The 25,754-nt window shown below is 39.9% G+C and overlaps 1 protein-coding gene across 5 annotated transcripts; it reads right to left on the bottom strand.

Moving 5' to 3' along the window:
• Positions 1–2,586: 2,586 nt before the first annotated feature.
• uso1 (USO1 vesicle transport factor) lies at positions 2,587–23,031 on the bottom strand. Of its 5 annotated transcripts, none has more exons than XM_056372104.1 (26): positions 22,788–23,031; positions 21,798–21,884; positions 20,340–20,404; positions 20,128–20,204; positions 19,542–19,595; positions 17,835–17,935; positions 17,634–17,736; positions 17,487–17,542; positions 17,206–17,326; positions 16,911–17,089; positions 16,682–16,822; positions 16,477–16,565; positions 16,220–16,374; positions 15,125–15,330; positions 14,961–14,981; positions 10,260–10,370; positions 9,973–10,091; positions 8,655–8,836; positions 8,412–8,533; positions 8,102–8,240; positions 6,756–6,922; positions 5,884–5,949; positions 5,129–5,227; positions 4,928–5,032; positions 4,534–4,749; positions 2,587–3,520 (listed from the first exon to the last, which is right to left on the bottom strand). In XM_056372104.1, exons 1-26 carry the CDS (start codon positions 22,851–22,853, stop codon positions 3,437–3,439), a joined length of 2,931 nt encoding a protein of 976 aa, XP_056228079.1. In that variant the 5' UTR covers positions 22,854–23,031; the 3' UTR covers positions 2,587–3,436. The 5 variants fall into 5 exon arrangements, with proteins under 5 accessions (XP_056228079.1, XP_056228081.1, XP_056228082.1 ...); XM_056372106.1 differs by lacking the exon at positions 19,542–19,595 and adding an exon at positions 19,887–19,898; XM_056372107.1 differs by lacking the exon at positions 19,542–19,595.
• Positions 23,032–25,754: the final 2,723 nt, after the last annotated feature.

Raw genomic sequence — 25,754 nt, forward strand, 5'->3', positions numbered from 1 at the left:
GAAAATAGGAGGAGGAGGAGGAAAAGGAGGATGAGGAGAGATGCGAGCACAGGATGCGATGAGGGAGGAGGAGCAGGGAGGGGCGAGGCAATCCAGGTTGATTCAAAGCATAGTGTGTCATTAAAGGCAGATAAAAATAACACACAGTGCAAGTGGAGTCTCTAAAGACACGCCACAATGTCAAAATATGGGAGAAATAAAAAAAAGTACAATGTACACAAAGGTGGATTATAAACAGGACAAAACCATCAAATCACTGGTTTAAAGAAACTAAATATATTTACTCAACTGTTCTTCAGTACAATTTTGAAGTATTTTTCATGTACTTTGTACTACATCTTATCCCACATCTGTACTTACCAGTTACTTTGATTATGGATTATACACATAAAATATGATTCATTGTTAAAGATTAAACCACCTTAACTTGCAGCATTAAACTGCTGTTTACAGGTTAATGCTGCATCTGTTAAATAATATACTATAATATATATAATAAGATAACTTTAAATGGTATATACTTTATGGTATATCATTGTGGTTGACTGCATATATTTGTGTGTGTGTGTGTGTGTGTGTGTGTGTGTAGATATTTAGCATTTAGGACAGAATGAAACCAAACCAAAACAATTAGTGTGACTGTTAATTAGTTTGTGAATTTGCTTTTCTGAGACACATCAGACACATGAAGAGCCTTATAAAATGGGTGCCTTATTATAGTCCTGTGACTCAGTCTGGTAGACGGGTCATGTGTCAAAATGTAGTTTTTTTTTTAGACTTTTTATTTGGTGCATATTCCTAAATAAATTTGTGTTCAACCTTACTGACACACAGGGCGGTTTCTTTGTCTCTGTAGGCAAATGATAATGAAGCTGTCATGTGTCGCCTCCTGTGAGAACTGTATTTCATGGGACCTTAAAGGCGACAGGTTGAACACACACATGCAGCGCAGAATAAAGGGAGGAAGAAGCGTCAGTAGAGGCTCACAGATCAGTTAGTCAGTCAGATCTGAAGTGTTGCTGTGACTCACTGTAAGATACATATCATAGTATTTGCATAGATTCCATATGGTTGGTTGTGTGTGTGTGTGTGTGTGTGTGTGTGTGTGTGTGTGTAGACGGTTCATGTGCTTTCTGATATCTGGTTCAGGCTGTCCTGGTTGAATAGAAAAAAATGTAATTCTCAATATCATATATAGTAGGAAAATTCTGAGCTCTCAGGTGACAAAAAGTAGATCCTAAACAGAGTGCCTTGTGGGTAAATACTTACTACTGGAACAAAAAACAGTGACAGAAATGGCCAAATTAAATTTTTAGGTACCTTTCCCACAGTAATAACCCAAGTTTCCTTTTTAAGAACATACAATATGTCATTTCATGTTATGGTCAGTGCTCATCTTTATTTGAGAGTTTGTTGCCCCCCAGTGTTGAAACTCAGCCATTACAATATTTTTTAAAAGCCACCCTGATCAGAGAGGTCACAAACTGTACACTCTTACAATCATTTTATCCTGACAATCTCTGTGAACGACTTGAGCCATGTGAGGAAACAGGGCAGGTGAGGCTAAATCCACATTTTGTTTTTCTTGTTTTCCAAATGTATGGTACAAAGTGGTGTTTCAGTGTTGTCTTCCAGTCACAGAGCGGTTCACACCCCCATTCCAGGACGGTGTCACATTTCCTTCCACCTTACTCTCCATTTCTCAGCTCCTCAAGAAATTATTTTCCTCTTAGAGGTGGATGACGATTGGTCATACGTCTCTACATATGTCCAGAAGATGGATAAAGCTGCAAAACAATGCTTTCACAGGTGTATTGAAGAGATGACGTAATGATAAGATTTTAACAAGTTTAGAAAAACAAAAACATAAAAAAAAACATAATCATAAAACATGCCACTCCTGTGCTAAAGGTTAGTTCAACAGCTCTCTTCATGAATGAGCTTTAGATCTCCATGTTTTTTTGTACAGTGTGTAAAACCTTGTGGAAACATGGCACGCAACATGTTTCTCTACACCAGAAATCTTTTAGGCGTGGTTTACCAAAACCAAGAGTGAACTGTGTTATCAGTCTCCTCGTCACCTGGAGGCTCAGCAGTCGAATACTTGAGCTGCTCAGACAAGTTGTTTGGCTTCAAAATTCTCCCTGGGGTGTAGCGGGGTTTGTTCCTGCAGCCTCCACATGTGCACAAACAAAACAAGTTTTCTCAGAGGAGCTTTTTTCTGAAAAATGGAACCAGAAGCTTTGTGCCTTTCAGAAACAGTTCAGTTAGAAACTAACTAATGACCAATGAAGCGCAAAAATATACCAACTCTTGAAAAGCTGATCCGAGTTCTGTGACACCACAATATCCTGGAAAACATCTTGCTTTAACTTGAAAATGTTTTTATTTTTTTATTTATCTAATTAAAGCCAAACCCTGTTAAATGAATGATTTAATCCTAAAGTATCCAGGACATAACAATGCCAGAAACATACTGAAACATAGGCGTCATATTTGTGTTGATATGATACTGGACTTTTAAAAGTGATCAGGCCAAATATTCAGACAAAAAAGAATCCTGCAAATATAAATACAAAAGTCTCATTGTGGATTTAGTAAAATTTAATTTATCTACAATTATGTCTCCATACAGGCATACAGACCGATAGATTCTTTATTCATTTCAATGTGGCTCATAAATTGATAAGTTACACAATATCATACAGAAGCTGGATGCCAGTACTGGACAAAAAGTTGCAAAAATACCTTTTTTGTCTTTACATCTTTTCTCTCAGTGTTTTGCAGCATATTGTAGAGCAGTTAGGTTGTGTCGTCAAAACAGAACGAATACTGTAACACTGAACTCGAACTGATTGGGGTGTGAAATTTCAGGGTGCAGCACAGTGACATGTTGCGGGTGATCCTAATGCATTGTACGTCTGGTGAGAGCAGGAGTGCAGGATGGGAAAAAAGCCGCCCGATAGAGCTCACCCGCACGTTTATGAGAAAATGAGAATTACATTAAATCTGTCCATAGTTGCATTTTTTGCTACATTTGAAATCCTCCTCCGTAAATGTTCCGGGTAACTCTTGTGCGTTAAAATTAACCTAGCGTGATTAGAAACTATATGACAATACGTTACAATAACCACAAGACTGGTAAAATCCATCACAAACTGATGGGAAAAGTAGCAGAGATGAATGCACTGACATGTTCAAAGGTTTTAGCCGTCACTGAAAGCTGGAATCTTGGACAGAAGCACTTTATCCTCAACAAATGCATGTGATGACCAGGGGTAAAGAAAATAGAAGATAGCATGGCAGCTGGATAAAGAAACTCCTTCAGTATATTAGTCCTACTCTTGAGTTTCTCTCGTGTGTTTCTGTAAAGTCTTTTCTTGCCTGCTGGCAGACAAATTCCCATCTCTCCCTTTTTTTCTGTCAGTGTTTTTCTTTAGTCCTCATCTTCCTCCTCCTCCTCCTCCTCTTCATCATCATCCGTTTGTTCCCTGGCGTCGAGGTCGTCTTCATCTTCCACCTGTAAGGAAAGGGTCACAGTCTAACTAAAGCAAACAGACAAAACACGGCCAAGTAGTTATTCCTCCATGGTAAAACTCACTGGTCATGATATCTCTACTTCCAACAACTACCACCACAGTTCACTGGTCGAGCTGAGACATTAAGATTATTGAAATCTACAAAGACACCCAGCATTTAACTGTTTCCACCAATATACACTGGTGTTTTTGACAGTCAGATATGAATGACTGCAAGGGTGTAATTTCCACTTTTCTTTTCAAAATCTTCTTTTGTCCCCCTAAGTTTTACAGTTTCAGCTTGATTTTCTGACGAAAATCTCTCTGAACAGCGTCCTCGTCCAGATGTCATCGTCCAAACGAGAGAGGATCTGAGTCTAAGACACCTGCAGTAACAACTGTGCGCTCACAGCAACACAATATTAATATTTTAATCAGAAGCTAAACGATGAGAAACATCATTCAATCAGTGTTAATTTGGCATTAAAGTTTGATTTTGTTTTCGATTTTTGTTCGTTTTTGTCAATAGAAACTGTGTATTTAAAATCTACAGCACTAGCTATCATTTGATTTGTTAAGACAATTGTACTGCATTTTATCATGTGGTTACTTCATATTAAAATTTTTGTATTTTAATTGTGACAAAAGTCTGTCTGTCTGTTTTTTGACAAGCACAGGCTATGGGATTTTATCTCCCAAACATTAAATCATAAAGTAATCGGCACAACAATCGCTTATTAATCCCCTTTAAGAAAAAAGACCTACATTTAACAAAGGTATCCCCAGCTGATGTGGCAATAGTGTTATAAAAAACTTCAGGTTATTTGAAGTGAAACGTTACTTTATATTATTTTACTCCTGTGTTTTACAGTTAATCAGTCGACCTATTTTTCACTAACTCACATCACCACCGTTTCCCGGCACACTGAACGATGATGATAACATGGCAGTCCAAGTTCAAACTCCTCTATGTCCTGATGAGTTTAGAAAAATGTAATACTGATCGTTTGTCTACCGTCTCTCCCAGGTCTTTGAGTTTCTGTTTGAGGCTATGGATTTTCTGATCCTGGTCTGCCAGCAGCATCAGCAGGTCGTCCTGCTCCTTCTTGGACTCTTGAACCTCCGTCTGCAGCTTTGCTTTCTCCGTCTGCAGGATGGCCACCGTGCTGGTGGCTGAAGCCAGCTGCTGCTCCAGGTCAGCCCGGCTCCCCGACAAGCTCTTTGTCTCCTCCTGAATCAGTGAAGAAGAAGGATAGCGAATGAGGTTTTTTTTTTTTTTAATCTGTCTTCCCTAAACACATATGATAGAATCCACGAAAAAAGCTGAGATTGTTGTTATATAAAAACTGGAGGTAAAGTGTAACGTTTGACAGAGCACAGACATATCGTTGCACAGATATTCCACACACCTTGAGTCTCTCTGTTTCGGTCATCTGTGCTGCAAGTCTGCTCTCAAGTTCTGCCATCTTGGCTGTGTCTAATGAGCCGTCACTGCTGTGGACTACGTCTGAGGACTGAGAGAAACCAGACGAAAGGTTCATTCATTTACTATCTGTTAAGAATAATGTGATATTTTTTGGCACAAACTGTAATATTTGCACGATATTTACCCCGGCCTCAGCTCTTCTGAGCAGTTCTTCCCTCTCTGTCTGAAGCTGGTTGATTTCTGTTGACTGGGACTGAACCTGACTCCTCAAAGCCTCCAGCTCCTGCAACAAATTTAACACAAAAAAAAAAGTAAAAATGTAAAATTGAAGTTTTATGAATAAGGCTGGAATATAGTGAACATTTTCTGTACTGCCAAAGACCAAAACCAACTGTGATCTGATCTTACTAACAAGTACTGTCTGTGTATCTGATTCATCTGGGCCACAGAGCTCCATTGTTAATGGCTGATGGTTAATGATCTCTCAACTGTCACACTGGATGAAATGTTCCTTCTTTACCATGAACGTGGGCACTGCAGTTTATTTTGAGTCAGTATCATAAACACTGTCTCAGGGTTTCTGCAGAGTTCACCAAAAAAAGAAAAAAATGTTATTGTTTACGGCAGTCAGGAGGACATACAGTAGCCAAGACGTTCAGAAGGTATTCAGACAGTCCTGAGACAGACTAACACACGTTGGCTTTGGTCTTTTCATGGGTTTTGTTGACAGGAAGGTGAATACAGAATAATGCCAAACTCATCGTTATACACAGGAGACACAGGTAAAATTCATTCTCTTTAACTTTTCAAGTGTTAGTATCAGAAACAGAACATACAGTACCAGTCAAAAGTGTGGACACACAGCGTGTCAAAACTTTGGACTGCTACTGTATGTTTCACTCAAACTGGGGAAAAGTGTACAGTGATGATGAAGCCCACCTTGAGTAGTTCTGTGTTTTCTGATCCTCCTGCTGAACCCTCTGCTGTCTGCGCCGCCTCTGACCTCTGCAGACACACACACAGTGAAATCATAAATCACCAGCCATTTTTACTGTGATGGGGTAAAACTCTACATCCAGTTCTAATTGTAATATAACATTCAGAACAACAGCTAGTTTCATTGATGATTAATCTGCTGATTATTTTCTTGTTGAATTGTTTTGTTTATATTCATGTCAGGAAATTGTGAAAAATGTCCATCAGTTTCCCAGAGGCAAAGGCAGCATCTTAAAACATCTTGTCTTGTCTGACCAACAGAGTTTTTGCTTAAAAACTAACTTAAAACAATTAACCAATTACCAAAAAGATGCTGATTAATTTTCTGTCAATGAACTAACAAATTAATTACAGCTTTAATTCAGAAAAAAAATATGTGACAAAAAATAAAATTGTGCTCCCCTGGGAAGTGTTTCTAAGAAGCTCTAGTACGGTTGGAAATTCTGTTGTAATTGTCTGTCATAAGTTGTTTGCTTGAAAACTGTAGTTGACATCTACTGCTGTAATGTAATGTCCGTTATATGTCATGTATTATTCAAAGTCTATCTGCTGTTTATGTTCTGTGTATGGCTCTGATTAGACCAGACAAACTAAACATAAATTGTGTAGTAATGTCAACAGTTGTTCTGGGAACAGGGGTTGACATGGAGGACAGTTTGTCTACCACTCAATCACACTCAGGTGGTTGAACAGTGACCACTGGTGCTGTTTGCGAAACACTCCCAAGGGTGTCACCGAGCGGGGTCTGGAGGAGTGTGTTTTCCATCACCACCTGAAGCTTACACAAATACACGCACACGTAGACAGTTACTAACCAGGGTGTTGATGAGTGCGTCTTTGTCATCGAGTTGTGTTTGCAGGAGTGTGTGTTGCTTGCGCAGCTCCTCCACCTCCTCTTTGAGCTGAATCAGCTCTTCTGTCTGCAGCCCGTTCACCTGAGAGACGTCTCCCTGGCTGTTAGACTGACTCTGGTTCTCCTTACCTGAAGGTGGACACACACACACACACAGACACACACAGACACACACAGACAAACACAGACAAACACACACACACACACACAGACACACACAGACACACACACACACACACACACACACACACAATTCAAATGTGAAGACTCAAAACTGAACTGTGAGTTGAATGTTGATGTTACATCTCTACTGATCATCATAAGGTATGTTTACATGTGCATAGTGCAAAAGCAGCTACAGGTTGTGTAAGTCTAAATACATGACCATAAATCTCTCAGATATGTCATGGTGGACTCCGCTACACTCAGAGTTACTACAGAGAAACAAGAAAACCGCATAAGCTCAACCAGCCTGATGGACATTTCTGGTGCATTCACTTTTATTTTCATTTTCCCAATAAGTGGTTTACATAATATAGTTGGACTGTTGGCTTGTTTAAAGGGATATTTTAGGACATGTGCTTAATCGCTTTTTTGGATGGAAGCAGGCTTCCTCTGGAGTAAAAAAAAAAAAAAAAAAAAAAAAAAAACACGCGGCCAGTACCTGTAATCTCACAAATTAAAATGTGGTATTCTGTTTGTTTAATCTGTAAACAAAGAACAATGTAAAACATGACAATCTGAGGTTTTAAAGAGAGTAACTCGCTGTAACTGTTTGCCAAGAGATAGTTGGAACAAGAAACTTCTCTAAAACCACAAACTGTTTCTGATTGTAAAAGAAAGCGAATAAGCTTATTTCCCAAAATACTGAGCTGTTCCTTTAAAACCTCTCGGATCGTGTGTGTGTGTGTGTGTGTGTGTGTGTGTGTGTGTGTGTGTGTGTGTGTGTGTGTGTGTGTGTGTGTGGGGGGGGTTGCCTCATGTGCTCTGTTGTAAAACTGTATCTGCTATCTAGGGATATCGCTGCATATCACTGTCGCTCCATATCTCAGGGATGAGGCAGTAAAATGTAACTAACTAATAAAAACAAGGGCCAGGCTGTTAATATATATAGGTGTCCTTTAGCACATTTACTACACATAACATTTGCTAAATCAAACCCATACATGACTATCAAAGTAATCCTCTCCATTCATGACTTACACTGGTTCATGTTTTAAAAAAAAACAAAAAACAGAAACGTACAACTTCTTCTTCAACTCCTATTCTTTCTAGAGGACACAACAAGCAGCTGTGAGGTGAACCCACCTAATTTTAGCTTCAGGATGTTGTACTGGTCTTTGTGCTGCTGGATCTGGGACAGCTGCTGAGTGATCGTAGCTTGCTTCTGTTCGTTCTGAGAAGTCATGGATGCTACCTGCTCTTTGAGTTCCTGGATCTGAGAATCCTGAAGATCACACAGTTAAAGCAGCACAGTCAACAGGACAGCACATCGAATACAAATAACATCAAATGCACACAAATTAAAAACAAACCACATGTAGAACTCAAAATGGCACTTCTACTACTTAGCTCTTTGCCTATGTATAAGTGTGTAAGTGTGGATGAGTCTGTTCACCTGTTCTCTGATCAGCTCTTTGTACTGAGTTACAATGTTGTCATGTTGCTCTAATGTCTTCTTCACCTCCTCTTCCTTCTTCTCCTCCTCGCTGGATTTGTGAACTGCTTTCGTGATGACACCTGGGTAGAGTAGAGGGGTAAAGATTATTCTTAAAACCTCATGAAAACTGACAACTGTAATAAGAAAGGTATCATCACTGGCAGACTAAAATAATAAATAAAAAAAATGTCTCTGACTGACCCTCTAGTTCTTTGACCAGCTTGGTGAACTCATGGTCGAACAGCATTTGCTCTGGAGACGGGAAGACAGGCTGCGGCTTCTGGGCCGCCCGCGAGTACAGCTCATGCTTGGTGATGAAGCCGAGTTTCTCTACAAAGTTTTCCTTTCCGATGCGCTTCTCGATCAGCTGCTTTAGTTTCTCTCTGAGGAGGACAGAGGGGACAGGGGAAGTCTTTAAAGTCACAAATGGTAGATGAAAACAGAAGCTCAGTTCGCTTCATCTTCATCAGGAAGAACCCCCTGGTTAACATTTCTGCAAGACACACCTGATTACTTCTCACCATATACACATTTATAACTGTAAACAAACTGTAGGTGCACACTAATTGCACAAAAAGGGCTCAGGCCTGGAAAAACATTCCTGTAGTAACAAAGTAGACACTGAAGTGAGATGAAAGGTCACTACTTGTAGCCGTCTGTCGGCACCATAGAATTCAATTAAAACTGACTGAAATACAAATCTCTTGAAACAACATGACTAGTGACACACTGAATGAGTCAGTTTCCTCAGCAGGATGTTTGTTTGATTCAAACACACATCACAAGATGAAACTGTGCTTTTCCTCTACAGAGTCTCAGTCGGTTTTCAAATCAGTGATCAAAAACAAGTCAGGTAGCACTGTCATCTGAACGGCACACCATCGTTTGATTGACATGTAGTACTGTGCAAAGGTTTTGGTGAGGATGCTTTAATTAATCAATTAACTTTATACAAAGTGCAGTGAGCAGAAAAATCTAATTCAAATCAATATTTAGTGTGACCAGCCTTCGCCTTTAAAAAAGCACCAGTGCAAATGGCAGCGGATGTATCCCTGCATCAGCAAAGTAAAGCAAGGAAAGGAAAACTGTACTGATCCAACTCTTACAAACTGTAAAGCATAACAACAGCAAGTGATCACGAATGACTTTCCCACTAAAAGAATCACACTTTCACTTTACTAAATACATCATATATCAAATATGTGAATCTCTCATCCACGATTAATTGACAATTCGCTTTACCACCTGAGCCACAGCTGCACATATGAACTAAAATACACTTAAAATATACCAATGCTGCTCCAATATGTCTGTGGATAGGGGAGAAATCTGATTAATTAACAGCATGGACACTAGGTTTGTAAACTCATCAGACAACAAGAACTGATTTGATTTATTATAATATTCTGTTTTCTTGTGTTCATATATAAATAAGTGTGCATATGCAAAGTCTGAAACACTACACATTCACCCTCTGTGTAGCAAATCAAAGTGTGTGAACTGGGTCAAAGACGCTTACTTGGTGTAGTTCTCCAGTGAGTTGTCGTTGTAATAGATGCAGATGCCGAGAAGCAGCGCACACAGGCCCTGAACCAGCCTTTCATCCTCTCCCAGGTTCTCTGAGATCTGAGCCGTCAGCTACAGGAGGCACCAAGTCAAGGATTCATTCAACACTTGCAGTTACTGTACGTTAGGGATTAGGGATGGGATCCTAAGGGGTCTGGTTTCAAGTGTGTAAGTTGGTATCAGAATTTCTAAAGCTTGTAATGGCGCCGACAGGTGGCTTGTGAGCTGCCTCAAGGATACAAAGGGAACATTTTCCTGATTGTGTAGAAAGTGTGTGACAGCAATCGGACAGTTGCTGATCCACGTGCACAGCAGCATGAGGAGGCCCACCCTCGTCTGTACTTTACTGCCCTGTAGAGCAAAACATCAACAACAGGTCAACATATGCATCTGAAATGAGAGAAAAAAACACCTGCTGATGAGAATCCTATGAAGACCAAATATGTCATTATAGAGATATTAAAACATCTCGAGTTTAGATGATAAAGAACCAGATGTTACATGTGGGAGTTTATGTACATCATAGCACATGTTCATAACCAGTATCAGAATGGCACCCAATATTATGATTTATTAGAATTTTAATTCTTGTCGTAAACTTTTAGATTAAGTCCAGATTGGAAGATCAATTAAGCAATAATTTTTGTAATTTCTTTAAAGAGCAACTTATAATTGGCATTTGCTGAGTGTGCAACCATAAAGAAATCCAACAAAATGAATGCCAATGTTTAAAATTCAAACAGCAAAAAGAAAAGCGCAGATAAAATGGCAACAAAAGTTGATTTTGTTAGAACAATATTTATGCAACATTTCTGATGGGCCAAGTTTTCTTCCCATCCAGACTTGTTGCAGGTAAAAGGAAAAAAAAAAAAGTGCAACTCAACAAAAAATACTGACAAAGTAAATCACTCCACGTTAATCTGAAGCACCTCAATCACATCAATCATTAGTAGTTAATAACACAAACAAAAGACTAGCACACATTTAGAATTAATACATTCAGTATATTCAAACAAGGTTTCGTTCCCCAGAGCATGCAGTTCTGTCACAGGAAATCAACGTCTTTCAAGCCTAAAAAAACACTTTACATTCAACCATCAGGTATTCCTCAAGTTCACAATTTTCTAGTATTTTGTGGTTTCTAATTTTCATTCTGCAAATAATTGATGATCAAAACATTCTGAAACTGCAATTGAAATGCTATTGTTTCCAGCTTTAAGCACATGCAAAGCAAAAGCCATTAAATGTGTTTTTTGATAATGAAAAAGGAACTGTAATAAAAATTTAAAAAATGTAAAAAGTGATATAAAGGTGATCATGCATTTCCATGAAAACAGCTTTGAGAAGCATGTAGGAGGTTTAAGATCTACAACAGACCTCAACCTGGATGTTCTTCCTCTTTAGAAAAGTTGAGTTCCAATGGATATTTATAGGAAACTTTTGCCAGTTTTGAAAAATTAATCTCAATCAACAGTAAAAAAAAGAAAGGATGATTTTCATGAAGCTGGAATGTAAATTGAAAAATCAGTAGAGATTTAAACACAGTGCAGAGATGAGCAGAATCTGTACACTCTACACTGTAGCTGTTATAAGCTGGTGCATTAACACTTAATGCACAACATGCTTTAAGAAGCGCAGACCTCTTTCCTGTAGTGAAACAAAAGATGGCGCTCTGAGCAATGACAGTGTGGGTAAAAACTTATCAGCATTCCATACAGCAAAAACTTACGAAATCACCTTTTCAGATTTTGTCTCCAAATTTGACGTAATGCAAAAATGAAGAAGAAAACAAAAAGAAAGGAAAATGACCACAAGTATTAATCGAACAAACACAGGTCCCTTCTCTGTGTCTGTGTGAGCGACTGTGGTTAAAACCGCAGAAGAATTGTCCCTCCTTTCAAACTGAAAACCACCATTCCAGTGGGTTTTAAGAGAAAGCCATTTAGACACAACATTCACACATTATTTTAACCTTAACCACAGTCTTGTCAACCCTCAAACAGGAAGGTATCACAGGCAGGTGTTGAGGTGGGGGCAATACAAATGTATTGCACTGGTCCGACTGGTCACCTACCGGTTGGACGTGTGTGGAATACCTTCACGGTCCAGTGTCCAGAAGGCAACCTGTTCAGAAACCGGTGTGCAAAACCAATTGTTGCTGCTTGCATCTACAGTCTCTTTGTTACAAATCATTAAACCCCGAGTTAGTGACCACAAAGTGAGAGCTGGAATGAAGATTTACTGGCAAATCAAGAGCTCTGCCTTCAGGTTCAGCTCCTTCCACACTGCAGCAGATCAGTGAAAATGCCACGCCAGTTCACGGATCATTCTCTCGCTCCATCTTACCCTCACTAGTAAATAACACCCTGTTGACTCATCTGAATACCCAATAATTAAAGCTCACCATTTTCTAACAAGAGTCACTTGGCTTGTGTCCTGCCGTGATTTCCATGGAAAGAAGAACACATATGCTCACAGCGCAAGTAGTTTGTCATCAAGAACAAAAATCAGTTTTACCTCATTGATATGCAAATGTAGGCAGCAAAGCAAGTCTAAATGATCCACTCCATATGAGGTACCTGTGATGAAGTCTCTATTATGTTTTGTTTTTGAGTTTTCATCAGTGCCAATCAGTTTCTTCCTAATTGCTCCAAGTGGCTCATTATTATCAAAGATTTTTTACACTTTTATGCCACATATCTGGTATCATCTGAACGTGTCAACTTAAAGTGTTAAGGAGTTCGAGCAATTTCTGGGAATTCAGTGTTCCCTCATTTATATCAGGGCTGAACAATTAATCGAAATATAATTAATTATCAAAATTGCATTATGGCCAAGTGTAATATGGAAATCACAGGAGCTGCAATTTTGTGATAAAGGTAAAACGTGACACAACATACCATTATAAATTATAAAGCCCTAATTCATATGCGAATATATGCAGCAAGGTGCAAAATCTAATCCAATCATCTACTCCACATGGAATACCTGTGATGAAAGTATGAACTTTTCTACTATGTATCGTTCTTGAGTTATTGTGTCTGTATAGTAACAGAGTCACAGACGCCAGCATGACGACATAATGCGCCACGGTGGCGAGACATACAGAAGAGAGACCGAGGCTCACCGAGGGCAGCAAACGTTACTCTCCACTGTCTCCCACAAACTCCTCTGACACAGACGTTTTTGTTTGTATAACTGCAGAAGCTGCAGTCCCTCTGCCTTTCCTGCACCCATCTGCTGATTCAGGTGTCTCTTCTTCCTTCTTCAACAAGACTTCTTATTTCTTCCCTGCTGCCATTGTCAGATATTCGGAGTTAAACTTCATTGCACATTTGGGTTTACCAGGTCTGTCCAACAGCTTCCCCCATCATTTAATCCAGTTTACTATGAGGTTGACAGCGTCCTTCTTTTCTTCATCCGATTACTCAACAATGAAATTCATTATTGATTTTTAGCCTATGGTGTTCAGGTACCAGGTGAACTTATCCACTGTCTCATTCACTGATTATAGTCCATGTCTGGTAATTAAAACGCAAAGCATCAGTCGTGTCATTACAGAACCTACGATCAGACCCAGTAGGCCTGATTCCCCAAACTGCTCATCACTGCTGAGACACAGGCAACACTCCCCCGCAAAACAGAGTCACAGAGTGGACCCTCTAATTCACCTTGAACTCATCTTAAGTATCCCCCTAACTCACTCGGTGCCCCTCATCCTCGGCAGCTCCTGAAAGGGAGAGCCTCTCTTACCACCACACACCTGGCCAATCACGGAGTGAAGTGAATGCCAGATTGTTAGTTTCAGAAAGTTACAGAAATGATTAGACACTGATCCCCTTATCTGATGTCGGAGAGGTGTGGGGGGAGGGAGGTTTCCGACGTTAACTGATCCTCCAAAAAACAGTTTGGAAGGAGCATAAAGCTACTTACTTACTCAGACCGCTTAACCAGCAGAAAGTGGCATTCCACGATCCAAGAGCCCAGTTTCATCATCAGTGGTGCATTCATCAAGATCTCACTCGCCTGCTTTGTCAGTAGGCATTACGCCAGACCCCTACACTTACACCGGATGCTGGCCCCCCCCCGTTCCTTCTTCTGGATTTATTTAGTAAAGTAACGTGTACCAGGGAGAGGGGCACAGTTTTCCACTCACCTGAGACCAAGATAGCTAAAAGCAAGGAGTTTGTCAACCAATAACCAGGAGTTTAACCAGGAAAGTGCACATACTTTAAGTTCATGCAATTTAGCAGCCTGCCATTCATCACATTGCAGAAATCTACAATGGGAGGAAAACAGAAGAATGGCAACTCCAAGGGATGCATTAATTTAAACTGAGAAACTGCCAGGAGAACCAGGAGGGTTGGTTAAGCATGGCTGAATAATGTCAGCCTTCATTTCAACACTGAACATTAAAAACCTATTTCAGAACCCTATGAACCCACAGTGAAAACTGATTCACCCTCTCCTAAGTATAAAGTTTAACCACATTTGTAAGCAGGTACATGTAAATAAGAACTTGGACAGGAAAAGGCCCAAAAGCCGCTGCAGCACAAAACTTCCTGAACAGACAGAAAACGCTTTGCAGCACGACAAGCGGTCCGACGTCACAGCTCAAAGCAGGCGTTAGGATGATATCGACCGAGATACTGCTGTGTTCCTTTTTTCTGAACCTCTCTTGGGTGTCCACTTGTGAACTTCCCCACACTCCACCAGTGAACATTGAGAGCAACTAGGGCTTCCAAATCTGTGTGGAGGAGTGCACCTGTGTGCCACCCTTATGAGGAAGAAGGAGGGGTAGTAAAGAGTTAAAGGGAAGTAAGACCCCCCAACACGTGGGCCATCAAGACCCCTACTACAGATGCCAAGCCAAAATATTCAGGACAGGTGCCGCCCAAAAAAAACACACACGCAGACAAAGTACACACACACTTTACTCACCCGCCGGATGATCTTATCTCCCTGCAAAACCACAATAATGTGACACTGTTCTGTTCACTGTTGTTGACACTTGAGTATGTTTTTACACAAACCTATGCTACCCACACACGCATAACCTATCAGCAGCCGCTTCATTCAAGCAGCATCATTTTTCACTGTCCTACCTGGGAGAGGATGTTGGTGCACTGCTGCAGCAGAGAGACGGGGGGTTTGCCCAGGCTGGTGGCGAGTTGAACCCTCAGCAGCTGCTCCTTCTGGGTGAGGTTGTCCTGCAGGGCGTGCGCCAAGGCCACAGCCGCACACCAGTTGGACAGAGAGTCTGCAGAGAACAGGCCTCCGCACAGCAGCTGGCCCGCTGAGATGGAGTTGGCTGCGGAAAAAAAGTGAGCGAGTTCATAAAGTTGAAGGTATCAGGCAGAATAAACAAAACAGTCCACTTATGATTATGATAATATGCAAAACCTTTTACAAAGATTAGACTGTTCAGAAATATCGAGTCCCATTCAGCTCCAGGCCTGACTCTGTAAACCTTTGGAGAAAGTAAAAACTGCACCAATTTGGCAGCAAACATTTTTTTTTTTTTTTGCAAATTACGCTTCACTGACAAGTAAGTAGAGCTAAACTGAGATAGTTTGGGTCCTTCAACCTGCGATTGCAAAAAATGTTCAAATACCATATACAGGCACAGTATACTTCTTCACCAATAAACATGGCAACAAGTCGCTGGATTTGTAAGTCTTATAAATGTCTCACATAATATCACTGGTCTAAATATAGATGAGGATGTGTTCTGGGTAATCAATACAGATTAATTAGGAAAGCCTTTTCACTTGAGTCTAATTGGTCACGTTATTTAAAAAGAAAAAAAACACTCCACTTGTGTGTTAAATGCTCTTCATACAGTGATGCTATTTTCTATCCTAGATTTTCATCCTGTAGAGTCTGTGAGTGTTTTGCTGAATCCATAAAACAATTACTTGGGAAAACTATAAACCTACATTAATTTTGTTTTACAGTTAGAAACAGCGGCGCCTTTCATTCCTCAGCGCAAACTTCTAATTGCTCAAGGCGGGAATAAGAGGCTTCAAGATTACTCAGGTTTTTCCCTCAGAGCAGAAGCAGTATTTTTATCACAAGTAAAATGTTGATTGCTATTGGTACGATTGATTCTGAGATGTGCAAACTGTTTACAAACCCGAGAAAACTATAGCACAACAACTGAAGGCCACTTATGAAACTCTAAACTCGGCGTAACTGACCATCGATGGTGGAGGGCAGCAGCGTCGCCACTATCTCCCCCTGGCCTTTCTGGTTTTTGTAGAGGAAACACTGGAAACAGTAGAGGACAGCACAGCGAAGCACAAATGGTTGTCTCTCATTCACCATGGACATGAGCAGGACCACGATGGCCGGTCTATGGAGAGATGAGGAAGAGAGGAAGTGGGGTCATTAGCTCGATTTCCATTCAGATGGGTATGGGAGATTTAATATCCTGGCTCTCTGGTTGTTGTCTTACCTTGGTGGGTTTGAAGGAGCATTGACAGAAGCAAAGTAGTCCTGGTTGACCTGTGAGCCCCTGATAACCTCTGATACAGTGTTGATGGTCTGAAAGACAGTGGCCAGATCACAAGCTTGAACACAGTTTTATTTAATGTAGCCAGGCCTGAGTGAGCAACTGTTCTCTGTATTGGGTTTATCATTATTATTATTATTATGATCACCTCAGTGAGGATGTCAGCAGGCACACCAGTGGCCATGAGGATGGTGCACAACTGCTGCAGCAGGCCACACTGGTACATGGACTTTTGACAGCTGGATGTAGCTCCAGGAGAGTTCACTGGAGACACCATGACTCGCACCAGCTGGGATTAGGAACAGAAAACTGATCAGCGTGATGCACTGATAATCTGGAGATTTGAGCAACAGTTCGAAATGACGGTCCCGGGTTACCTGCAGCATGAGGTGGAGGTTGGTGACTTTTTGCGCAGACCAGCCAGAGTTGTCGTCACCGACCTCGAACCAGGGCTTCATTCTCTGGATGTAGGAGCCCTCCTTGAAGAAGTTCTGGTTGGAGCTGTTGTTCTTTAGCAGGTTGAGCAGCAGCAGCAAACAGTCCTCCACCACAATACCTGCACACAGGGAGGAGGACCGTTCAGGTCAGGATATAAATCGCAGCAACATCAACAACAATCTAACCATTTTATTCTACTTCCAAGAACATAGGTTTATCTACAACAATTTTTACCTCCGTCGCTGCTGCCCTCTTCTGTGATGATATCTAGGAGACGCTCAAATGCGTTCTCAAAGGCCACTATTTTCTGAATGGCAGCATTTCCTTTAGTCAACTGCTGAAGCAACAGCAAGCCCTGTGGGAAGGTGGAACACGGGTTGTCATGCATCTCCTGGAAGTTTGGTTGTTGTGGTATTACACTGATATTTAACTGTCATGATGTAAAGACCACAACAGGCTTTCATATGTGGTTTAGTACAAAGTGGAAGCTTAAACAGAAGAAAAAAAGAACTCACATCATTGCGGATTACTTCTCTAGAGTCTGCCAATAGGTCCATCAATCTGGAAACACCTATGAAAGGAAAAATAAGAGGCTCAAGAAAAGACATGCAGAGATGTGATTATAAAAACTGAAGGTGCAGGTACAGAGCGGATAAACTCACCCATGGGGCTGACCAGAATGACGCCCTGGAGCTGGACACCCTGGTTCTTGAGCAGAGCAGTCAACAGCTTCACCCCAGGCCAACGCACATGGAAGTCAAACTCCTAAAATCACAACAACACATGAATACATTGATGGGTAGCTGCTTGGACAAATGTGATAACACAGATGTCTTGCCACGGGAGTAGACACAATTCAGTACCTCCAACAGAGTGAGCAGAAGGGTCACGTGCTCAGGGTCCTGGATGAACTTGTCTGTAAACAGGGCACCCAGGTCATCTGCCTGCTTCTGGGCGTTCTCATCTGCGAAAAGGGGGGATCAACAGCTGAAATCAGAAATACAGCAGGAGACGTCTCTCTACTGAGGGGGACCAGGGGGTTTGTTCATAGCAATCAGCCTGAGTTAGACAGCAGTCAATATTGGATCTGAAACTTCTCACAATCTTGCAAGATGGTGTGAAATCAATGTTGGTTTTCTGCTGTTAAACAATGAAGCTACAACAAATATGTGAATCTGTCCAATAAATGCGCACATGCTCAGGGTGACACTTGTGAACACGCCTACTGGGGGAAAAAAAGGGGTGACACACAGATGACGGGAGGACACAGAGGAATAAACATTTAATGTGGGATGAACTGAGAGCTTTAGTAACACAAGGGTATTTCCTCTCTAAGCGTTTGTTACAACAAACTACAAAACAACATGTTTTCTCATTCACCTCTAGTGTCATCAAGCCATGCAGATAGTTTCAGATTTATTGACCCATGTTTTGATATAATCCATCTCTAAGGCCCCATTTGGACGGGATTTATTCTCCTCGTGGGGTGAATTTAAAACTACCTGAGCTGGTCAGTGACTTTAATCTTATCTGGGACGCATATGTGGGTCATTTTTCACCCTCTCCCCTGTAATAGCTACAGCTGAAATTACTTTTTCAGTGAACTCGCTGGTCCTCCTGTAATTAAAATCCCTACAGGAGCCACGTCCATGTATTTTAAAATGGATCTCTCAGTTTTCTCAGCTGGAAGATTTTCTCTCCTTCATTTACCAGCTCAATGTAAAATTCAGCTTCTATGGTAAAATGGTGATGTTAATCCTGTCCACATTGAGTGTAAGATTTATACTTCCACCCCAGAATAATGAAGATGAACAGAAATTTTTGGAAAATTACATTTAAGGCTGCAACATGTTTACATTAGCAATGGATCAGATGACTGTGTGTAATGTGAAAGGGATGAACCCACAGAGAAACATCCCCTGACTCTAAAGTTTTCCTCAGCTCTACAAAACTCTTTAGCGTCTTTTAGCTCACTGTTTTGGATCACTCTCATCGGTTTTATTTCTAGTTACAGCAGGCAGCTGTTTTCGTCCGTGTGTGTGTTGGATATGCAAATAAGCAACTTTTTGCTAACATGTTCACTTAAAAAATTTTATAATGTAGCCAAAAAATATCCGTTCATGTAGATTTTCTTAAACCAACAGAAACATCTGGTGTTATCAACAACGTTTCTGTTACTGTAAATAATCCACTGATCACAACCCTTGTGGAAATGAAACAAACTCTCTGCATTGTTAGATACATTCAGAGGAAGATGAGGAAATATGTTTTTTGTCATTTGGGTAAACTGCTACATACTGAAGACACACACAAAAAAAACAACTCAATAATTAAAGTGTAAAATTTCATCACAGCAGTGCAAAAACAATCAGGTATTAAAATGTGAGGAAAACTAAGGAACAAAAAGAAAAGACTTATTAAGAGACAGAAGCTGGAGCATGTGATGGCATTAGTGAAGCATTCTTGTTACCACCAAAACATCTTCCAGTCATTTTATTGCTGATTTTAGTTACGTTAGTTTTCTAGTAGTACTCTAACTACTGCACATTTGGCTTAGTTTCAGTACTGACCAGGCACGGAAACATTCTTATGCTTCCCTGAGACAGGGAGAGGGGTTACTGCGTCTGTGAGGGCAGGGGGGGAAGAGGAAGTTTAAAGCTCACCCGAAAGCTAGCACTCATTCAACCACTCTGAAGAAGTGTAGAAAATGACCTGCCTTGAATCTCATGAAGACATGCCAATAATAACAACCAAAACACAGCCAGATTTTTTTCAATCTGGATACTGCAGGAAGTATAAAAAAGAATAATGTGCTCCTTTTCCACATCCCAACCAAGAAGAACCTATGATTTGTGAGTGCTGCTTGCTGGCTGTTAGGGGGGGGGGTGGCATCATGCACAGACAAAGAGTTTTACCTTCTGATTCATCTGTAGGGTTAAAACATGGAAGAGAAAAGAGAGACGAGAACCTTTACATGAAGCACTCATTATCAGTGTATAGAAAAGGGGTGTGCAAACTCACGCATGAACTGAACTCATTTTACACATGCAAACAAAACAACGGCTCAGTCATTCAAGAGTATTTACAGGAGACACATAATTCATTCAATTTAAGGTGAATTTTGTAATTTATGATAATTGTGGGAGGGTTTAATACCTTGCTCTTCCTCCTCATCATTGCAGATGATGTTATACAGTGTGTCCAAAGCATAGCCGAGGATTTCAGAGTCAGACCTGAAACATAGGTTTCATTGTCAATAGATCTGGAGTCCAACAAAAAACACCTACTACACATTACTTTATAATAACAGGCACAAAGCTCTCAACATGACAGATACCAGATCGAACACAAACATTACATGAACATACCTGTCAGTTTGCAATATGTTAATCAAGTGGTCCATCGCCTGTGTGCCAACTTCCATGCGATATTTCTACAACAGATAAAAGGCAAAACAAAGTTTAATTTTATAGTACCTGTCAATAACAAGGCAATTAAAAGCAAAAGAAAAGAAAAACAAGGCAATATTAACACACGCATATAAATATGACAATATGAGGGTAAAATAAAATAAAACATAAAAATAAGCTAAAACTGATAAAACAGAGGCGAACAAAAGCTACGGGGCAGCTACAGTGCTGTGCAGGAAATGGATGAAATAAATCATTGCATCAGAGAACCTTTAAGTTTTAACTTTAAAGATCCATTGTTGTTTTCTTTAGGTTTACATGTTGCATGAAAACTGAATTCTGCTTTTCCATGTTCAGATTTGACCTGGGGACAGCTAGCAGACATGTCCTGGATGGCCTGAGAGATCTGGACAGTTAATGACACTGCAGCATATCATAAATATAAACCATTCACTGCTTTACAATCCAATAGATGCATTTTTAATAATACTCATAAGATCATCGACAAAAGCATTTTGTGCAGACAAAGAAAAATAACAATGGTGAACTTTATAGTGTTTTTCTTGTAACATACAGGAAGTCTGCGCATCTATCTCTGTGTTCCTGACCAGCGCTGACATCCTTGCTTGTTAATGTGCAACCCTGTGCCTCCTAAGTCCCTTATTCATGCCTGATAAACTCATTACTCATGGTTGATGGGGCAGTCAGTGACAAAACTGAAAGTGAACAGAACTGAGAGGTGACTTGGTCAATGCCTGTGCCAATGATTAGTTCATTTTAATCAGCAGAGTCTGACAAACGAGACCTTTATCTATGACCCCTATTATTGGTTGTTGATGTTACATAAAAAACAACGTGACAGCGGAGGAAACATTGGAAACAAATGTCTCCATTAATTTACATAACAATACAGTGCAGGGCAACAGGGATTAAACTCCACTGCAGATTTCTCCTTTGCAGGCAGCTGCTCTCTACCAACAAACTCCATCAGACATTCACAGCTTATGGTTTATTATGTCCACCTAGATAAAACATGCAATCGTGTAATGCAATCAAATACAGTAACCCAGCAACAAATCACCACCTTTGAAATAATAATAATAATAATTTGAATTCTAATATTCAGTTTTTATTCAAACTGGTTTTTATAAAGACAGGTGTTATTAGAAACACCCCTCAGTAAAACCCAACACTAGCCAGTGACACTACAAACTCCAAAATGATCATGAAGTTGAATCAACACCTCTCTATAACAGTTTCATCAAAAGCCGAACATTATGACTTCCATGAATAAAGGATTTATTGCAGGACTGTTGAATTAGACTGTATGGGTTTTCACTTTGTGTACCTAATAAACTAGCAAGTGAGTGTATTCCTACTGCACCTCTTTCCATCAACTGTCTTCTGATGCTTTACCTTAGAGAGGGACTTAAGTGCCCGGACAGCATCTCTGCGGTCTTCTAGGAGCGTTGAGGAGGCCACCCTGTCACACAGCTTCTGGATCTGTCAATACAGATATCATCATTACTTTTTTGTTCACAACTCTGCCTCATTTATATGTATATATGCATATGTCTTTTTTGAGAGAGCAATGACATGAAAATTTAACACACAGGAATTCTGCAGGAATGACAAGCTACATCTCTAAACAGCCAAAACAGGAATGTCTAAAGACAAAGATCTGATTATGTGTCCTGCAAACAAATACATCACATGTAGAAGATGTTGATTGTTTTAGTAGGATAGGATTATACCTTGTGAGGATTCTCAGCTTGTATTAATTTAATAACGCTGTAAATTGGACATATCTATGGTGATGGACATGGTGATGAGAATTTTCACTATTTTCTGACACAGTTTGACTAAAATTGAAGAATAATCGTTACTGAAAACAATCATTAGCTGCAACCATACATGGCATGTAGACTGTATACTATCAAAAACGAAGGCCTATTTTCTATATATTTCCTTTCCTATTATTATCCCTCATGGTCGATATGAGCATATTTGAATTCTTCATTGTTTAAAGTATTGTAGTCAAATGTTGAGTGAACGATTGCAGGTTGACACTCAAAACAATCCTTACTGTCTGTTTTCTTTCATTAATTTTTCCACTCATCACTGCTACGTGCAGAAATACAGTAGATAAGTCATGGACAGACCCACAGCTGCTGAATGACAGATCTGCTACGTTAGCTAATTAGCCTTCTGACTAGCTCACTGTTGTCACTTATTAAGGCATGGCCCGGTGTCTTAATCAATCTATGTGTTTTTTTGGAAGAAAACACTAATAAACCTTCAGTACAAAACACATTTTTTTCTTGGTGAGCCTCAGTGTGTCGCATACACGGTGGTGAAATCGAAGCTAACTGCAGCTAGCCGCAGCTAGCCGGGCTGGTCTCCTACCGTCTCCGCTCCGGACGGCTGCGGCCCGGCTGCCTGCCCGCCGATCACTCCTCTGAAGAAGTTCATCTTTACAGACGTCCTCTCTGTGCCGTATTCAAAGCGTCTCTCCTTCTAAAGAAACCCTCAGACCCCACTCTCCGCGCTCCGTTTGATAAATATGTAAAAAAAGAGAAGAAAAATGTACACAATGATGATTTTTTTGACACTGTGTACACTGACTGACCGACCCCGGAACACAACTGTGGATGCACTGCGCCTGCGCGCAAACGTGGCGATACGTGGCTGATCAGCAGTCAGTGAAGGCATCATTTAAAGGGCAAGAAGAAAACTAATTCATTACACTGTGTGAAAGGCACAAAATACATAGAATAAAAGAGAACAATTAATTCAGCTCATCATTTTGTAAAAGATAATACAAGAGCAGTAGTGAAGGAACTATTCAGACCATTTACTTAAATGAAAGTGTTAATATAACCATGCAATAACACGTTCTGCATCAGAAATATAGAAATATAATATAAAAAAATTCAGACAGACACACACAGCAAGACACCCAGACTGAAATATGTTTATGGTTGTTTTGTGTCTCTTAGTCTGTCTTTGTCATTTTGCATTTTTTTGTAGTGAGTTTGTGCCTCTTTGTGGTTGTGTTGTATCTATTTGTACTCATTTGACTGATATTCCAACAATCAGTGTTAACAGTCACTTCATATAAAAGCTCTGGCCCAGGCCGACTGGGATTACAGGGAACTCTGTAATCCATCCATAGCAAAATATACTGAATCATCAAAAGTTAAAGTGTTCATTGTATAACAGAGTGGCTTCCGTTAGTGTTTTGTTATTATATATTATATTACTGGAATCTTACAGATGCATAAACATATAAAAAGTATTTTAATGTTATAGGTGGTTGGGGTAATTTTTACTGTGTTGTATCTGGTGTTTGCCAAAACTGGATTACCAACCAGACAAAAAGGGGTCAGCAGCCTTGGGGCCCTAGAGCCTGTGATTCCTGAACTGTTGGTTTGTTACCATTTAACTAAGTGCAAATCGGTCAACTGACTGATTTTTACATAATATTGCAACACTAATATTGAGGTCCTATGTATAGTGTTAAGACCTTTATTAATTCAGTTGACATCTGCTTACATAGAACACTTTTCAAAAAGTTAGTGTGTAATCACAACACCAGGGATGAACTTGACACTGCGCATACCTGGGGACGAATAGTAGGTTTCTAAGCAAAATATATTGAAGCTGCCATGTGTAGTCTTCTGTGAGCAATGCACAAGATGAACACATGAAGGTTGCTGAGTAACTAAGTGCACATAAAGTGGAAGGAACAGTGAATCAGTGAAGGCCCCCTGGTGGGTCATTCCAGCCATGCTGTTTGACAGTTTAACCTGTAACATTGTATGGTAAAAAGTATATTTCCCTCTGAAACACTCAAGTTAAGAACAAGAATGCTAAAATTAAATACAGTACTTGACTAAATGTAATTACTTCTTACCTATGTAATAAGATACAAACGATTTATAGACCGTGTAATTTTATATATTATTTTGGCTGTTCAATTGGAATTGCACACTATCTGTAAGTTTTATTCAAATTGTCTGAGCAATTCTTTCAAGGAAATTACTCTGGTGATCAACACCTGTTTAAAAACACAAGACAACTAACTAAGCTTTACAATAACTGTTTCACACCTGTGTCTCTATTAAAATGAAGTATCACCTTTTTATTTGCAAACACGAAGGTCTAAATGCTGCTTCAAACACTGCAAGATATAAAAAACCCTGTGAAAATAGTGTATTTAAAGTTTAAACCCCTCATCCTCCACACTTACCTTTTGCAGCAGCTGGTTTTTCTCCAAGCTCCTAAATGATTCTTGGATCTTTTTCATCAAAGTTTCATCAAAGCAGCATCAGTGCAACAGGAAATCAAAGATGCCCCCTCCTGGCTCAAAGGTCTGATGTTACATCAAGAGAAACATCATCTGAAGAGGACAGTGACAGAGACTGAAGAGATGCTGGAGGTGCCATTTAACAGGAGTGATTCACTCCTTTAAACATCCACTGACGCATATTGTAAACATGTACCTGTCTATTAATTATACTAAGGCTTCAGGGTTCTGCAGTGTTCAAAACTTCTTAAGACTTTTTAGTGTCACAGAAAAGGCAACTCAATACTTATTTCAGTCATAGCAGTCAAAGGATGAGAGACAACCAGTAGGAACATAAAGGCCTACAGTTATTTATCAAGTATGTGACTTTTACATCACATTTTGTCAACACATCCCTGATCATTTAATGTGACCTGGACATAGACACATTATGAAGCGTCAGAAACTAATTGATAGATTAACCAATTAAAAATATTTACTTGACGTTTTTGAGTATTTCCAAAAATTGATACTTGTCCATTATGTGTCTGTGAGTTTCAGTCTGCAGTTTAAAGATGTGTAACGTCTCCTGACAACCGACAACCAAAATATGCAAATATAGCTCATTTCTACAAGACAGGAAAAAATATTCCAAGACTTTTGTAAATGGAGTTCAAGACTTATACCTTCTATGGTCTTTTTTGAGGCACCTGAATGAAATGGGTTGGAAGACTTGGAAGATTTCTCAAGATGCACAGAGACCCTAATTTTCAGCTTAAGGGTGTTTTTAAAACTTTTGTTATGCAAACAAAAGGTGTAAACTCCTACAAAATAAAAATCAGGCTAAAACCAAAACTTGTCTCATGTGCATAATATTTGGACAAAAACAAATACATTTTCTCAGCCTGCATAAACAGCTTTAGTGGCCAAATCTTCAGTCTTTTGCAGTGAGACAGACACCACAGTCGGGAGGATCTCCTTTATGCCACAAGCCTGGGGCAAAGCTAATGTTCTACTAGTGTTTTGGAAAGCTTGAACATGCAACAAGATTTCTTATGGAGTAACCTGTAAACAGGACAAACATA

Source organism: Seriola aureovittata, chromosome 3 (genome assembly GCF_021018895.1).
Source record: "Seriola aureovittata isolate HTS-2021-v1 ecotype China chromosome 3, ASM2101889v1, whole genome shotgun sequence".
Classification (NCBI taxonomy): domain Eukaryota; kingdom Metazoa; phylum Chordata; class Actinopteri; order Carangiformes; family Carangidae; genus Seriola; species Seriola aureovittata.

What these genes read in the sequence shown, in the direction of transcription:
- uso1 (XM_056372104.1), bottom strand. Translation starts at nt 22,853, where the DNA reads ATGAACTTCTTCAGAGGAGTGATCGGCGGGCAGGCAGCCGGGCCGCAG. An exon ending in ATCAGGAAAATGTTCCCTTT is followed by an intron (nt 10,092 to 10,259) that starts GTATCCTTGAGG and finishes TGCCTCCTGTAG; the next exon opens with CTGACGGCTCAGATCTCAGA. An exon ending in TCAGAAGAGCTGAGGCCGGG is followed by an intron (nt 5,033 to 5,128) that starts GTAAATATCGTG and finishes GGTTTCTCTCAG; the next exon opens with TCCTCAGACGTAGTCCACAG.